The sequence below is a fragment of the Syngnathus acus genome, chromosome 1 (assembly GCF_901709675.1).
Source record: "Syngnathus acus chromosome 1, fSynAcu1.2, whole genome shotgun sequence".
NCBI lineage: Eukaryota > Metazoa > Chordata > Actinopteri > Syngnathiformes > Syngnathidae > Syngnathus > Syngnathus acus.
The window spans coordinates 11,175,601-11,192,546 of record NC_051087.1 but is presented as its reverse complement, the minus strand read 5'-3'; the positions used below and the strand labels follow the sequence as shown (position 1 = coordinate 11,192,546).

Genomic DNA, 16,946 nt, shown 5'->3' with positions numbered 1-16,946 from the left:
TCTATCTTTTTCTATTTATTTGCGGTCAGGTCGCAGGGGCAGCAGCTTAAACAGGGAAGCCTCGACCTCCCTCTCATCCAGCACTACTCCAGAGGTGCTCCTCGGCCAACCGGGAGACATAATCTCTCCAGTATGTTCTGGGTCTTCCCCGTGGCTTCCTCCCGGTGGTACAAGCCGGGAAGACCTCACCAATCTGGTTAGATCCCCGTAAGCCTCATTTGTCTCCTCTCGATGCTGAGGAGCAGCAGCTCTTCTCTGAGCCCCTCCTGAGCCCTCTGACCAAGCTTCTCACCCAATTTCTAAGGGACAACCCAGACGGCCAAAAAAGGAAACTCTTTTCACAGTGATACATATATGACTTATCTTAAAATTGCCATGGATCAATATACCCCTTGTTTGCTTACAACATGCAGGATTTAATAGAATGAGAGGAGAATGTGGTTTAAAATAAACATCAATGGATATGGACTGAGTCCAAAAATTAAATTAGGACTCTGGTGCAATGAAACAAACTGAAATGTTTTTTTCAGTTGTCTAATGACAATTATAATGATGATAACTCACAAAAATACAAAAAGATAATAATATAAACCTTAAAAACCCCTCAAAATTTGCTTGATTTTATGTTAATGTGATGAGAGTGTATTTGTGAATGATTTTACGATAATATCAAACCCTAATAGAATATTATAAAACAAGAAGTTACAATAAATATTCAATGTTTCAAAGTAAAAAGGTAAGTAGTGCATGGTGACTGCAAAACTCTGTACTGGTGGTGCTAAATAAATTGAGATAAAGTAAGATTGTGCTCTTTTAAGTTTCCACATTACAGCAAATAAACGAAAACAGGTATGTCTGAACAGAAATACTTTATGTCAGAGACACTTGTAGGTCTATAGGTTTCCAGGTGTTGGAAGCATGTTGAGCAGTTTCTGAATATTTAAGCAATGGCAGCATTTTTCCTCTTTCCTGTTCATAGAGTAACAATCCGCTTCATGTGAAGTCTTTGGACACCGCCTCAATGAAATTGGGAGCAGACATGAGGATGGTAAAAGTGCAGATGATAGAGAAGAGCGAAAAGGCCACCAGGCATAAGCGATCCACCACCGCCGCTGCAAACTTCCACTCGCTGCAAATGGCCTGGCCCTCATCTTGCTCTCGGAAGCGCCTGGCGATATACTGCACTTCCTCCAGGATCCGAGACATTTCCGGGAGCTGTTCCAGCAGCAAAGTCCGTGTTTGCTCTGGGTAGATGGCAGAACCAGTGAGATGTCTGTCGCTACCTCCACTGCTGCCGCACATTAGCACAGTCGGATCAGTGCTTGGTGGGAAAGAAGGGTTGTCTGTTCCCATGGAATGATATCCGAGGTGTAGGTTAATGTTGCCATTTGTGTTAGGTGACTGGGTGGAGCTCTGGCAAGGTATGGTGCTCATCTGAATGCTGTTGGTGCTGGTGTGGTGAGGAGGAGGGTGTGGATACACATAGGCAGGGCAAACTGATTGACTTTTTCTTTCCTCTCCAGGTTTCTTCATGCGTAGGAACCAAGCGCACCAGTTGAGGAGAATAAGTCGGACCTGAATGGGAAGATGAGAAAAAATCGGGACATAAAACAGGTACACACATTAGGACCGAGGTTTCTATCAGTTTACATGCCCTGTAGCACCATGTCGCAAACCAGTCAACAATCTTCACCTACCCATTTTGGCATCTGCCCTCCTTGGGGGTCATGGTGGTGGAACTGGAGAACTAGAACTGTCACCACCACGGATAAGCCTACAATCATCATTGTGCTGGCAAAGTACTGAGCTGAAAAAGTTGAAATGGAATGGAAAAACATAGGTGAGAATATAAAGTTCATATTAAAAGACTTTAAATCAGTCAGAGATGAGAAATCAAATGCACTTCACCATTTTGGACATTACGAAACAAATTCAATTTACCTATACATTTCCATTGCTTACAGTCACTTGGTGCCATTGAGAAAAATTTCCAACCAGAATACATTTTTGTGGCAAAATAAAAATGCAGATTTATAAAAGTCTATCAAAGTGAAGGCTGTGGTGCATTTTTCTATTGTTTTAAAGCTATCAGTTCAGCTCTACTTGCGATGCATTAAAATGTTGGCTCTTACACCAAGGGAGAGTGCTAATGGATTTTTTTTATTCCCACTGAGCTACAAAACAATGCAGAACATCTGTTGTTTTCTCTCATCTCATGACACATCGCTTTACATATAGGTGAAAGCTTTTAATTATTCTTAAATGTCCAATGTAGCTCCTCAGTGAAGTTAGAACTATCTGGAGGTTTAAAAAAAATCCCTAACAGTTGTTAAGTGTATTTAGCATTAAACAGATGTGACCATCTGTAAAAACAAAATGTTTAAATGTTGTTAAAAACTTCTATGACACAAAGAACACCATAGCCACAGTCAAACATGGCTGTGGATGGAAACATTTTGTTTTGGGTCGCAAAGAGTTCAGGTAACTTCCTGCCTTTCCTTTGCGAATGTGTTCCTCAATAAAGTAGAGTGTACAGTTTTTAAATTAGGCTTCTAGTTTACACTGGCACAAATGTCAGTACAAGATGCTTTAGTGACACCATTGTGTAAAAGCAAATTCCCGTGACATCTTTTTGTTGTGGCTTCATAAACAATTTAAATCACCACAGATGTTGCATTCAGTTGTTAGAAATGGTTTGACAGTAACATCTACAGCAAAGGTTCTGAGACATTTTAGCAACAATGTTATTGTAAATATGCCCTGATCCAAACTATTTCAAAGGGAAATTCAATTTTTAGCTTCTATTTCATGTTGTGGAAAGGACATATAAGAAACAAGTGCTTCCTGAACAGAGATTTAGTATGTTATAACAGTGGAAATTGTAGAGGGCAAAATTGGTTAAAATTACTTGCTATAACTATGATCACTGTTAAACAAGTGCTTTGCGTGACGGTCCGATAAAATAAAATACAAGGGAAAATCTGTGACATACATGTGCTATGCTTTTCAGATCTTTTAAATCAAATATAAATTAGTTTGGTCAGTCTTGTTTTTGTTTTACTGCAGCGTATTTTTTTGCTAAAGATATTTGTCAAATGGAAGCACGGCTTACCAATCAGGGGAACAGAGTCTGATGTAGCAGGCATTATCTCTGCCACCAGTAACATGAACACAGTTAGAGACAGCAGCACAGTGATTCCTGGGGAAAAAAAAGAGAGAAATTACATCTCTTACTGGGATCCAGAAAGTTGAGAGTTTTTCCAGAGTGACAAGAATAGCAGATTTATTTTGTAATAGTTGCCCACAAGGGAATTCTTCTTTACTCTAAATGTGTTTCACTTACTGAGCGACGTTTCGAAAACATTCTGTATTTTTATAATTATTTTCATACTTGATCTTTTATTATTTTCTTGATTCATATGATTAGGCAGAAATGCAAATATATTGCCATACTCTCAGTATCAGCTTATATCAGAGGTGTGCAAGAGGGGTGCAATCAGGGTCAACAAGGCTTTCCAGGTCTAAACATGTAACAATAATCAGGAGCGCTGACCTACATTATTAACCTAAATTCTTTGTCCCATGAATTCATTGATTCCTAACAGTCTATTTTCTTTATTTTGTAAGTATTTATTTGGCTCCACTGCTTCTAGTTATGTACTATGTAATGTACTGCCTTATTTTTGAGCTTACTGAAGTATATTTAAACATGAGTCACCATTGTGAAACTTGGAAGGTTAAGTATTTGTTTAAATAGTACTTGTAAAATATTTGCAAACAATATTGTACTGTAGAAAACCTGCGTTAACAACAGGACCACAATGATAACGAAGCATGATTCATGATGCATAAGTCAAGTTTTGTGTTTCCTGTTGAATTGGAACATTATTGCTGTGTTGACTGAATGAGTTTTTGTGTGTATTTTTAGTCGCACCCAGTGAAATCTTCTCTCCGGAGTCTGCAGGCAGCAGGAAAACCAGCAGGGCCAGACCAGAGATGAGCACACATGGGATAAGCAAGTTGAGGCCATAGTAAAGTGTTCTACGGCGCATGGTGACAGTGAATGTCACATCAGGGTATGGTTCTTTGCAACAGTCGTAGTAGAGCTCATTCCGCTTGGCTGGCACACCTACAAGTTATGACAAATGAAGGTTTTTGTCATTTTCCATTTGGAATAATGATGTCTTAGTTGCACAAACACACACACATGCTCAAACAGAGAACACACTGTGTAATACAAAAACTTTTTTTTCTCTGAATGGATGGATGGGATAGTATTTTTAAATTATTTTTAAGTTACATTTTATTGTTTGCTAAAGCGAGAGAAGCAAGAGTCTAGCAATAAAACAGAGGGCATTTGTTCATTTCATTCCTTTGACAGCAGCATTATACTTTGAATTTGATCAGCATCAGAAGTGTGCAGATTTATTCAAAGTTACAATGCTGGAATGATGAATATAATTATAATGTGCCAAATTATGTCTAGTGACAATGCTACAAAACACATACAAAAGAAGTTTGGCAGAGTGTCAAGGTGAACTTATGAGTCAATTATTTAAAACCGTAGAAGGGAGAACATTGCTGTTGAGATGTCAGATCATGTCAGTATGCAGTTTTGCAGTGTAAAAAGTCAAAAAAAAGTGTTGTGCAGAGTGGGAAGAACCCAAGAGAATTCTGCCTGCCCGCTTCTTAGTCTACTTAGTCCTTCTTAGTCCTTGCAGTGTGCATTATGGGGAGCCTTGTTTTTGTTATGTAGTCTTAAATGCGGCCTGGGACACGTGTCTCAACAACTCCTGTGGCAGGCTGTGCTACCTTTTAACTTCACAACCGTCACGCTTTATGCTTTCTGCAATCAAGTAATAATCCATGATGCAATTTGCCTCACAATTTCAAATACCGTTAAGTAGACTATGCTGATCATTATAATGGAAGCCCTTTTGTCAGCTTCCTCTTTACCCGACTAAATCTCTCTAATACGTTTGCCTCAAAACAAATTTCAAAATCACCTTTAGTGCCAGCTGTCATGACGTAGCCGCCATCAAAAAAGAACTACAAGCAGGGCATATTTTTATTGTCTTACCAACAAGATCCCACTCGCCATTGGGTATGTAGGTGGAGATGTCCACATCCATCATCTGGAGGTCAAGCAACCAACCGTTATGTGTCCAGGAGCCAAATTTTAGGTCACACTTCTGTACATCAAATGGGAACCAGCGAACATCGATGTAGCAGGTACTCTTCAGGATGCCTGGACAGTATTATTTTACCATAAAATATGTCAGTTCGAAAAGAAAAACTCAAAAAAGTGAGTATGTTACCATATAACAAGAACAAGAAAGCACAATGACATGTATGCATTTACATGAAAAGGTTATCAGTGGAATTATCTCACCTGGTGGGATATACTGACAGGAACCTGAAGCATTGACCAGTACATTTGTATGGAAAGTTGCATCAAACCTTTCATCGGCACTGCAAAGAAGTTCGGGAACAATTACTAGCATTCGTGCAAAATTTGCTCCCATTACTAAAAATATTCAACATTGATGTTGATGAATTTCAAATGTATTTGCACCTTCTGGCCCTGATTTGTTTTAATGACGTTTTCAAGTTCTACTTTTGGAAGTTACCTTTATTCATGCATATCTCTGTAAACACACGCACACACACGCACTAACCTTCCACTGTTTCTGCAGTAATTAGTATGGATCATCTTTTTTTATGTCTTTTCTTGTTGAATGCAGTTACGGCTATAACTTGGTTTAATGATTGGTATCACCCTTTTGAGAAAGCTCAAATCTGTTCATTATATCCATATCAAGCATATACATGTCACAGAAATTATGCTGAAGGTAGGAATCTCATCCATCTGTATCCATTCTTCCACTTAGCATGTTGTCCTCTCCCTTTCATAAAAGAGATGCTTTGAATGCTTGTATCTGACAGGTAGACAGTCTAAGTGGGCTGAATACGAGTGATGCATCTAAATTAAACACTCTCCCTTGACAAATGATGGCAAACAATGAAGGAGTCAGTGGCAATAACAAGAATGATTTGTTCGCATTCAGACCGGGAGGCGTCCCAGACCACCTTTAAATATTTGCATATCACGTTTGTGTTTCAATATCAAATATGCTTGTTATTGACATTGTAGTTTGCAGAGGTGTGGTAGCCTACAAAAATGCATCAAAAGTGTTTGAAATGTAGTAATTTAAAACTCCAACCTGTTGTAGAGGAGAATGTCTGGAGTCCATATCAAATCAGAAGGGAATCGCAGGTTTTGAACACCAGGGTAACTCTCTGTATCCCATGTAAGGTACACGTCTGTCCACTGCTAGAAAAAAAACAGAGACAAACAGACAAAGGTATTTCCAAGTAAACGAAGTGTAGTCAGGAACAGCTATGGACAAGACTGGCATGGCAATCATGTTCTTTTGTTTTGCTTTTGGACTTAAACGTTGATATGCGGGTGGCACGTTGGTGCATTGGTTAGCACGTCCACCTCACAGTTCGGAGGGTGCGGGTTTGATTCCACCTCCCGCCCTCCCTGTGTGGAGTTTGCATGTTCTCCCCGTGACTGCGTGGGTTTTCTCTTGGCCGGAAAATATGCCAAAATGTATTTCGTGCCGCTATCGTTCCACTTTTTTTTTTCCGGCAATAGTGGGAACTAATTTTGATGTAAAAAAACAAAAAAAACAAAGATACCTGTAATGTATGATGCGCGGAGCCAATAATGTTTAAGTGGTGCGGGGCAAAACACAACTGAATCGTTCGCGGACATTCAGAGACTGTGAACCAAAAATAATGCATGAAGCAAGGTAATTTTTCATCCAAAATATTGTTCATTCTATAACAGAAGTTCCCATGTATCTAGGATTGGGGCACATTAGAAATTAAATCATTATCCGATCTGGGTATGTGTGATCTTTATGGAGGGTCTTAAAGAAGCACAATTCCAAGAAGATGATAACACTTCCACTGTTATAATCTATATTAAATCCCAATTATTTACATGTGGAATGTTCGTTTTCGATGAACCCATAATCCTAAAATCCTAAAAGGTGCAGATGTTGTCTGTCTACTGTCGTTTTATGTGTGTTCTTAAGTCTCCTGTGGATCTGCTATATCTTCAAAGCCACTTCTAGACATTACTCCTGCGTGGATGCCCTGTTAAGGAGGTGGCTTCCCGAATAGTTAAATCATTCATAACATGCAAGCCAGTCAGCAGCTGACTCAGACAAATTGGATGTAGAATGTGACATTCTTAATGTGCAAGTCTAATGGGGGGTGTGGACAAAAAGGATGCTGTACCTTCCTGACGAGTTTGATGTCACATTAACAATTAAGTAACTACTAAGATGTCCCTCACAAAGCCTTCTGTTAAATATGTGCACGCTACTGAAATTGGAGTGTGCAGCGCATTCTTTGGATGTGCGCGTTCTCTCAATGCTTGAAAAGGTTTTCACTAGGTGTTCCAGTTTCCTACCACTTTCCAAAAACATACTATACATAGGTTTATTGAAGATGATAGATTGCCCCTTGGTGTGAATTTGCATGTGAATGTTTGCTTGTTTGTCAGGTTTCAAAATGGTTACATTAACCATTGTGAATGCTATAATAAAAGATACCGTTTATTTGATAACAGTGACTTTTGGTAAAACTGGACTCGTATTATTTTGAACTAACATTACAAGGTACTCATATATTTGTTTCCCTACATCTGGTCTGGTCCTGTTTAAATAAGTGCAGCAAAAAGTACAAAAAAAACCACAATCCTGTCCTAAACAATAAAAGGAGATAATAAAATCCTTAAAAAAAATACTGTATAAAGTCCTGTAATAAAAAGATCACTAATCAGATTCTTTCTACAGTTAGTCCCATATTTAAATAGGCTATTTATTTATTTATTTATTTATTTATTTATTTATTTATCTGTCTGTCTGTCTGTCTGTCTCTATGTCTGTCTGTCTGTTTGTTTGTTTATGAAATATCGCAATTCATTTATGAAATATCGCAATGCAACACACAAGCACGTTTAATAACAATAAATGTATCATTTGAAATTCAACAACGTTCTCCTTTGATACAGCTTTGGCATTAAATGCTAAATTTACATTAATAGAATAGTTGACCAGAATAGCCCTGAGATTTTATTTGTAAGAGACTCAATTTAATGGTATGCCTCAGATTTCTGTTTGAATTTGTCAGTTGTTGCAGGAGACCCAGGTGAGTGATTGAAATGGATTAATATTGGCTACATTTTAGCAATCAATGTTTCAAAACAAATGGTTGAAGTTTACTGCTTTTTTGCCTTGAAACAATTTCTGACATGAATGCTTTTCAGAAAAAGCTAACTTAAATGGCAAAATCTTCTCAATAAAAACAAATTGACAGTAAATGTGCAATGATCACATAAACATACGCAAAGTGGAGACATACCAGCTGAAGCCACGCGTTTGTGATCAAAACTTGGTTCTTCTCATCCTGTAAGAGAAAGATGGCGTGTCAGATAGTCGATGTTTGCTAGAGATAAAGAAAAATGTTCTGCATACCGAGCTAAAATAAAAAAAATAGAAACTTTCATATCTGACTAAAAAGACATGAAATGAAGACAGGCAACCTGCAGTGTATGACCCTGTGCTGACTGAATGACAATGACAGGTTCTTTTTTAGCCATGATTTAAATAGTACGTAGAGTATATGTCTTATTCTAGCAATATTTTAACTGACGAAAGCATAAGTGGACAGTTATAATGACACGATAGTCAAATGTCATGTATTAGTTAAGATGTCATTGAGATTCCAGAAATGGATTTCGTATTTTAGTATAGTGGTCCAATAAACATATTAGCAGAAGATTTGAGGGCCAATTAAAAGAACACAGATTTCACTGTGAGCTACTTGAGTCTGGGTGAGCACTTGCATGATCATCCTGCCAAGTCTGCCCATAACTTGTGATAAAGCCAGTGGCTGGCTTCAGACCTACCCAGAACCAGATGGATGAATCATAGGCCATGGCACACACATACACAAACACGCACCAACATTGAACAAAACACACACACGCGTGCTCAAAATATATTATTCACAACTTTTCAGAAAGCATTAATTCATCATGTTATTTCCGACTACATACAAAGAAAAAGTAAATTATGTTGTTGACGCTCCGGGCCTGACTTAGTAGTGTTTTTGCCGTGCAGTTCATTTTTTGTGTGAAAGGAGCAGATGCAAACTGATTATTTTTAGCACATGCAATGTAATTTTACTAGCCCATGTTTGTTTGCTAACTCAGTAACACTTCCAACTCCATCCCTTCAAACTTTATTTTTTGGTCGTGATCCTCTCCAAAGATTTTATAGTGAATACCAGCAGAGCTACCAAACACGTAAAACCGTCTTTCAAATACAGCGGTTCTCACTACTTTTACACTTGTTCCAAACAGCACGCAGAATCTGTTTGCGAGCGTAAACACACAATCTAGCACACGTAAATACACATTCTAGCACACTAAAAGGTCACAACCTTAGAGGATCACACGCAACATACCCACTAACAGCATGAGCTGTTGGATCAGACCTGTGCAAAATATGACTCCCACATCTGGCCCACCCGCATGAAGTCAAAATAACACCTAAAATATGTCGTGCTTTTATTCTGAAAGTTGTGATTTTATTTTATGTGCACACATGGACATTAATACAAGTCAAGCATCAAACAAGAGCGACAAAACATCTGTCTGTGGTGTTGCCAACTCAGGGACATTTAGCAACTACCCCTCGCCCCCCACGCACACACTCAGAAAAAAAAGAGGATTTGGCCTTATGATACTGTACGCAAATCTAAGTCATATTAAGTAATCAGTGGCTCATTATACATCACTGCCAACCTCACAATTATTAAATTCCCACTTATATATTTAGGAATGGCTAATATGGGTTGGCGCCAGTTCTTAATAATCTGTTAATGTTAGAAATTCGAATGTGTAAAAATGTGTAAAAATATTGTTTTAATGAGTATTCATACCACACCGACTCACCTAGAATTAGTTTTTAAAACAGATTAAAATTAATACAGACCAAAGCCGACAAAATGACTCAAACATCTGCTTTGCTGGTTGGTACTTGGATGTATTCTTTGTTTGTTATTCTGCTTATTTTAAGCAATGCTTAGAGTTCTTATGCTTTGGGCTTTTATACCGTTATATAATCTTTGGAACATGTAGGTTAGGGTTAGGAGTGGAGACACTTTATCCAGTGCATAGAACCTTAAAATTGTGTTTTATTGGCTCTCATGGAATCCGTATGAGTAATGGACAAATGGAGGAATCCTATACAGTATTACAACAACGGCTTCCAACAAAACACCCACTTTCAATAGCAAGTCAAGCTATTTTTCTTTGATAACAAAAAAATGCATGTGAGGCTTGAGGGAAACCAAACCCCAGGCATTCACATTTGCCAAATTTAGAACAGGTCAGGTAAGGAGAGCTGAGCCATTACACTAATTAAGATGTGACGGAAAATTCTCCAAAAGGGCATCCATGTGCAAGGCAGAACGGAGCTTTGATGTGAAGGAGCAGATAAAGTAAGAAATGAAGAAACATGTTGCAGTGTTTTTGATTTGCTTTGGCCTACACAGTTTATAAAGCCTTTGAGTTTGGGAAAAACAACCCAAATCCTATGGTGCACTGTGTTTTGGTCAAATGGGTCTGCCATGAAGGGAACATAAACCCCTTTCCAGACTAGTAGAATGCAGCACACTGTATTATGCCCATCAAGCACCGCACACCAGGAGATGCCAATACATGTGCTGGCCATCTCCAGACCACATAAAAATTCTGTCATGTTTTATCGCATTCGTTCCATTGGAATCAATCCAGTGGCAGATGTTTTGTCAATCTAAAAATCTGACCTAGAGTCAATGACAATCACCCTGTTCTCATTTGCCCATCCGTCCCCACTCGCTGTCTCACATCACTACAGTTTTGTCCATGGTGGCCTGTAATATAATTGCTGTGGATGCTTGTAACATAATGTAAATGTAGCTATTGTGTTTTTTGTTTTGATTTAGTTCTGTGTGGTGAGCTAATCTCTCCAGTTTATTAAGATTTTTAAGTAAAATAACTAAATGCAATCCATCTACACAACTGTGTTTTATAATAATAATAATAATAATAATAAAAAAAAACAGCCTAGCACACAACAGTAACACGTCTAACCAAGAGAGCGCTATCGATTTCACCTTTCGTCTCAGCCAGAATGCAATTAGCGGACTCTTTTGTGGGAAACATTTAAAACATCAGTGAGCAAAGTAGAAAAGGTCAGTGGCAGGTAAATAAATGAGAAGCCAAAAATAGGCAAAGATGAAGATTCTAATTATTTTGGGCTTTGAAATGTGTGGATTCACAGTTTTTATTTCCAGTAAAATGAGCATATGACGAATCAGTTAAGTACATACACAAGACTGACACAATGGAATCTCGAAAGTCAAATTTTCTTCGAGCTGTACAATATGGTCTTCAAACAAGATTTTCCAGAATAATGCACTTCTAAAGATACGTAAAAATATCAAAGTTGAATCATCCCGCTTGACCTCTGCAAGTGACTATATTGACTGACTACAAATTTAAATGGAACCAATTGGACAGTGAGGTTAACGTGAGAGGTTCCAATTTATATTGATGTCTTTCCAAGTATCTAGAACAAATGATACCTTCTGCTCGCACTTAGTCAAACGGAATACACACTCACCACATCAATGATCTGTAGCAAAGTGAGACCAAGTTCCACTACGATGGGTGTAGAGTCGTTTTGGACTGGTCGTTCCAGTCGATTATAGTTGACCATCAAGTCCCGGTACAACTTCCTCTGATATATTCCACCATGGCAGCCTGTGTACAACAGCAAAGAACTTGAAGGAAATAATGTAACTTGAAACATTATTAATGCAATGATAAGTCAAATGCACAATAATCCATTTTCTATGCCACTTCTCCTGTTCTGAATTGCCTGTCTGAGGTGACTCAGGGCAAAAGCAAGACGTGGACTTGGACTGACCGGGCTACATTTCTCAATAGTAATTTAGAAAAATTTAAATTCATCATCAACAAGTAAAAAAGTAAGAATTGAAAAGAGGGCACATGGTGTGTTTCATGGTGTTGTAAATTCTAAAATTTTTGGCAAAGCACTCTTAGGAGTTCGGCACACACGCTACGATGTTGTCTCCCAAAACAGTTCACTCGTTTCAAAACAAAATTATTTTCTCATCTAAGTAATCTTACCCCAGTCTTCATTAACAAGAACACCCTAGTAGTTTATTCCTACTTAAAACATGAACTTGATCAGGCTATGGAAATAAGAAAATACTCTTTGAATGATTATTCCAGATGCGGCCTTTATCAGCATAATGATAGATGGAAACGTGTGCTGAATGGTCAACAGCAAAGAGCATATCACATCTCTTTTTAACCGAGGAACACAGCAACAATAAAGAATGTCCTTGGGCAGCCTGTCTCACAAACAGATGGCCTGCAGGTAATTCATAAAAACTTCTCAGTGAGTTGGGATGTCTGCTGCGTCCCCAAGCAGAATGTTTCAATTATAGTGCATTTGATTAGATAAAAGTAGCACGTACAAGCTACTTTGTCCATTTAATATCCACCCTGGTTTATTGTAGATCATTTAAAGCATACATATTATGATTATTATTTTCCAGGCGTTTTGGAGAACTCAGAAGGCACAGTAGGAAGTCAAACAAATATGTTTGAATCAGAGAAAGAAATCTATATTACGCTGACAAATTTGTGGTAGCCAGCAACTGCATAGAAGCCTTGTTCATTGCTAATTTGTTTAAGTGTGGCAATTGGCTCTACTTGCTTATCCTGTTTAAAATTGAGGAAGGCGCACCCCAAAAAACTGGATTGGGAGAACCCAGTACCAACTGCAAAACAACATTTGCAGATGAAGGAAATTGCAGAGTTGAAAGGAGTTTGTTTTGTTTTGGTCGATAAATCGCATTGCCTGTGTTAAATCAATCCCTTCTAAATACCTTCTAAAACATACAAAGTGAACTGCAAACTTGTTTTGCCAACTTGGTAAATACAATTCTGAGTTTGCCTGGTCTACACTTGCTTGGATGAAAAAATCGACATAGTTTGTGCCTGTTTTTGTCACACAAACCTTGAGTAAATTAGGCCCAACGTTTTTGACTGTAATAAAGCTGTCGATGAAAATTGAGGCATCCATTCTCTGCCTAGCTGCTAAGTCATATCTGCAGAAATTTGCTGTTTATGTGAAGGGAGGGGCGGGGGTGTTATCATGTAAATTAGTTGCACCGTTTTCTCTCGATAGGAGTAAATTCAGAACAATGCGCTCAGACACATATTTAGAAATTATGTATTGGCAGACACTCCAGAGTGGTGTATAAAAGCAATTAAAACATTATTGTTCTATAATATGTTCCCTTTTAGTCTCACAATTACAACAGAAATGGTACAGCTAGATAGAAATTGTTCAGTGGAGACAGTTTCAAATATGGGGAAAACATTTCGAAAACGTGAGCCAATGGATAAATGATGCCTGCCGAGGCAGATGGACAGATGATTAAATAAAAGTACAAAAAACAAAAACAAAGGTCAGCCTCAAATCCATTCCTTACGTCAGAATAGCAAGAATGACATTATTACAACAGATCCTCAAACTTCAGCTGTTTTCTTTTCCATGTGTCGCGTGGCATTCTCATATCTTGCAACACTTGCAAATATTGTGACACTTACCGTTACCGTATAGTGGATGTATTTCACACCTTTCAATGTCTATTCTCTCATGAAGCAAAGGGCACCAGTGATGGTAAACAGGGAAAGTGTGTTGATGGCCACAGAACCCAAATTGAATTTATTGAGACTTCAAGAATAATAGAAGTTGAAAACAAGCAAACATCTAACATTTGCTAAGACTACATACACATTTTTTTCTTCCCAGAAAATTTGATGTCATGCCAAAGACTTAAAGTGGGTTTCCCCTGACTGTCTGCACCATATTGTGGCTTTCCAGTGCCAGACGAAGGCAGGCCCCTAACAGCTTGTCCCTTGCAGCAACACTGACTTCCCGGTAAGAGGGACTGTTTAAGAAAAGCCCTTAAGCGGCACTATAAGTTACTGGAAAATATCCAAACTGCACACACCAGAGGGCAATAAAGGCAAAAATATATTGGAAAACGCAAAGGATTAATGCCACTGCAACCAAGAGAATTTATATGAAAGTTTACAGCAACTGAGCGGCTATTGAAGTTTCCAGTGAGTTTATATTCCAAGTACATTAATAATTTTGGGTAGTGCAGTGTGACTCGAACACCACTGAATAAGATACCAATGTATTTTTTTTAATCTATTGTTAATGTCTAAAAACTACATTTTATTTGTGATCTGTCCAGGGTGTACCTCAGCCCTCACCCAAGGTCAGCTAGGATTCCCGTTCACCCTTGGGCAAGTAGTATCGAAAATAGAAAATAACTAGATGTGGTATAATGTTATAATTTTATTAAAAATAATGACCGTCCACTCAAAAGTCATGCAATTTACTCAATAGAACCTGTTGTCACATAACACTTAACCCTAATGCATTTAATAAGAAAGATTTAAAAAATAATTAAACAAAATGAAAGATAAAAAACGGTGTGTCAAATATCCCAAGTATTGTAAACCATGGATTCAAACATGTTAAAGCGCTTTAACTTCATCTGATGGTGTTTCTGCTCTACTAATCATGTATTTAATTTTGACTGCGGATTACGCTGAGGGGATGAACAGTCCCAATGGGCTTTGTGCATCATTGCTGGTGTGCCCTCCTTTTTTTTTCTGAGCCAGATGTTGTTGGTCTAAAGAGCAAGACTGACACAAGCACACTGACCTACACTTACACTCCAGGCACGCAGCAATATGTTCTTCTGTAGTGATGTGATAGAATTCCTCCACATGCTGGAATATTAGACAGTCACATCTGGAAATATGTGCCTACGTCATTGATGGTCATCATCAAATATCATGAACAAAAATAAAATAAAAACGCTTAAATATATGGTTATTTGGGCAAACTAAAAAAAGTAGGAGTCATTCAGCAACCTACCTCGAAAGCTCAAAGTCACCCAGAGGTAAAATCCTAGCAGTATTGATTTTCTGGTCCTCCGTGACTCCATCACAGCAATATTGTTGGTCTCCTTTTTAGCCCACAGAAGGTGTCAAACTTGGAAAGCTTCATCAGACTGCTCTCGCTCTCACTCTCTCCATTTTTCTCTCTCTCCATCGCTCTCTCTCTCCCCTTGACTCCCTCCCTCGCTCCCTCCTTCCCCCGCTCTCTGTCTCTCTCGCTGAAAACAAACATAGAAGACATACACACGACACCAATTTGCTATTATGCCGGCTTGGACAGCCACCTGCCTGCTTCGGTCAACTCCAAACTTTGTCCAAGATGATGAGTGCTCTTCTTCGAAAGCAATGTCTCCCAACTTTTATTGAGCCAAAGCACCCATTTTACATTCGGAATATCTTTCAGCACAGCACCAAACAAAAATGTAACACAATGTATGAATACCGTATTTTTCGCACTATTAGGCGCACTTAAAAACTTAAAATTTACTCAAAAAACCACAGTGCGCCTTATAATGCAGAACGCCTTATATATGGATCAATTGATGAATGTGTTGATCCATACTGGTTATACACAGCGCTCTGCCAAAATGTTTCAGTACGTTTTAATACGTCTAGTAAATTACAAGGTCGCATCGCTTCCCAGCTTTACGGCAACCGTGGTCAGGGGGCGTCACTGAATAGCTGTTGTACCTGCGAGGCTATTTCATTTCAAAATAGGCTGTTTCGTTAATGTTTACGAGAACGTTTACTGATCAATATCCAACGGAATCATAAATAAGCAGCACCAATGTGTTAAATCAGTCTTTAGTCGGTTCCGATCACTTTTATGGGAGAGAGTTTGAGAAACGTGATTGTTTACAGGGGGCCGCCATGACAGTTTGCTTAGGCTCATGGGATTCTGCGAGCTGAGGCTCACGGGAGTTTGCGGGTGGCTAATGCTATAATGATAGCTGCTATACAAACAACGCTATTTCATTTCAAAATAGGCTGCTCCGTTAATGTTTCGAGTAAATTTACGGATCGATATGGAAGGGAAACATAAGTAAGCAGTACCAATGTTTTAGATCGAACTTTAGTCAGTTCCGATCATTTTATAGGAGATAGTTTGAGAAACGCGATTGTTTACAGAGGGCTCATTGGTTATTGGCTAGTGGATGCATACCCTAGTCAACCTCAGTTTGTTGCAGTATAGCTTCTATTTTATGCGCCTTTTAATCCAGTGCGCCCTATATATGAAATAATTTCTAAAATAAAAAGTTCAATGAGGGTGCGCCTTATAATTCAGTGCGCCTTATGGTGCGAAAAATACGGTACTCAAATTATGCCACTCTCGTCTCAATGTAGTCCGATATATATAATGAAAATGTCTCATGCGAAAACTAGCCCTGTGTAAAAAATAATCATTCTCATCACTTGGGTACATTTCACAGATGAGAATAGAAATGATCACAATCAAAAAAGCACTTTGTCATTTGTCATCATTTTGGCAAATGGTGAGGAAGGTGAAAGAACCAGAATGTGGCGGATCTCCTTTCACCTCGAGTCCTGGAGTAAGCAGATAACCCGAGTGGGAGATTTACTAAACAACAAATGAGTTATTTGAAAACATTTGTTCTACTAATGAGAACGTATCACCCAATATGCATAAAAGGTCTACAAATGTTTGATTAAGTATCTTCACTTGGGCGGTGACACCTGCAACAAAGTGAAAGGCACTCAGGAGAATGTAGACCTCCATCATAATCTTAATTTGGATTATAACCAAATGGTACACGTTTATTGCTACCCGCCACACACATTC

General features: G+C 38.5%; 1 protein-coding gene across 1 annotated transcript; it reads right to left on the bottom strand.

Moving 5' to 3' along the window:
* Positions 1-23: 23 nt before the first annotated feature.
* Positions 24-15,266, bottom strand: LOC119115784 (neuronal acetylcholine receptor subunit alpha-7-like). Its single transcript, XM_037240607.1, has 10 exons — positions 15,123-15,266; positions 11,751-11,890; positions 8,440-8,484; positions 6,225-6,334; positions 5,393-5,472; positions 5,081-5,248; positions 3,935-4,129; positions 3,113-3,199; positions 1,698-1,807; positions 24-1,575 (listed from the first exon to the last, which is right to left on the bottom strand). Exons 1-10 carry the CDS (start codon positions 15,190-15,192, stop codon positions 994-996), a joined length of 1,587 nt encoding a protein of 528 aa, XP_037096502.1. The 5' UTR covers positions 15,193-15,266; the 3' UTR covers positions 24-993.
* Positions 15,267-16,946: the final 1,680 nt, after the last annotated feature.

Excerpts from the sequence above, each read along its gene's own strand:
- LOC119115784 (XM_037240607.1), bottom strand. The coding sequence starts at position 15,192 with ATGGAGTCACGGAGGACCAGAAAATCAATACTGCTAGGATTTTACCTC. Across the intron at positions 6,335-8,439 it reads CAAACGCGTGGCTTCAGCTG|CAGTGGACAGACGTGTACCT; the intron begins GTATGTCTCCAC and ends TTTTTTTTCTAG. Across the intron at positions 5,473-6,224 it reads GACATTCTCCTCTACAACAG|TGCCGATGAAAGGTTTGATG; the intron begins GTTGGAGTTTTA and ends ACTTCTTTGCAG.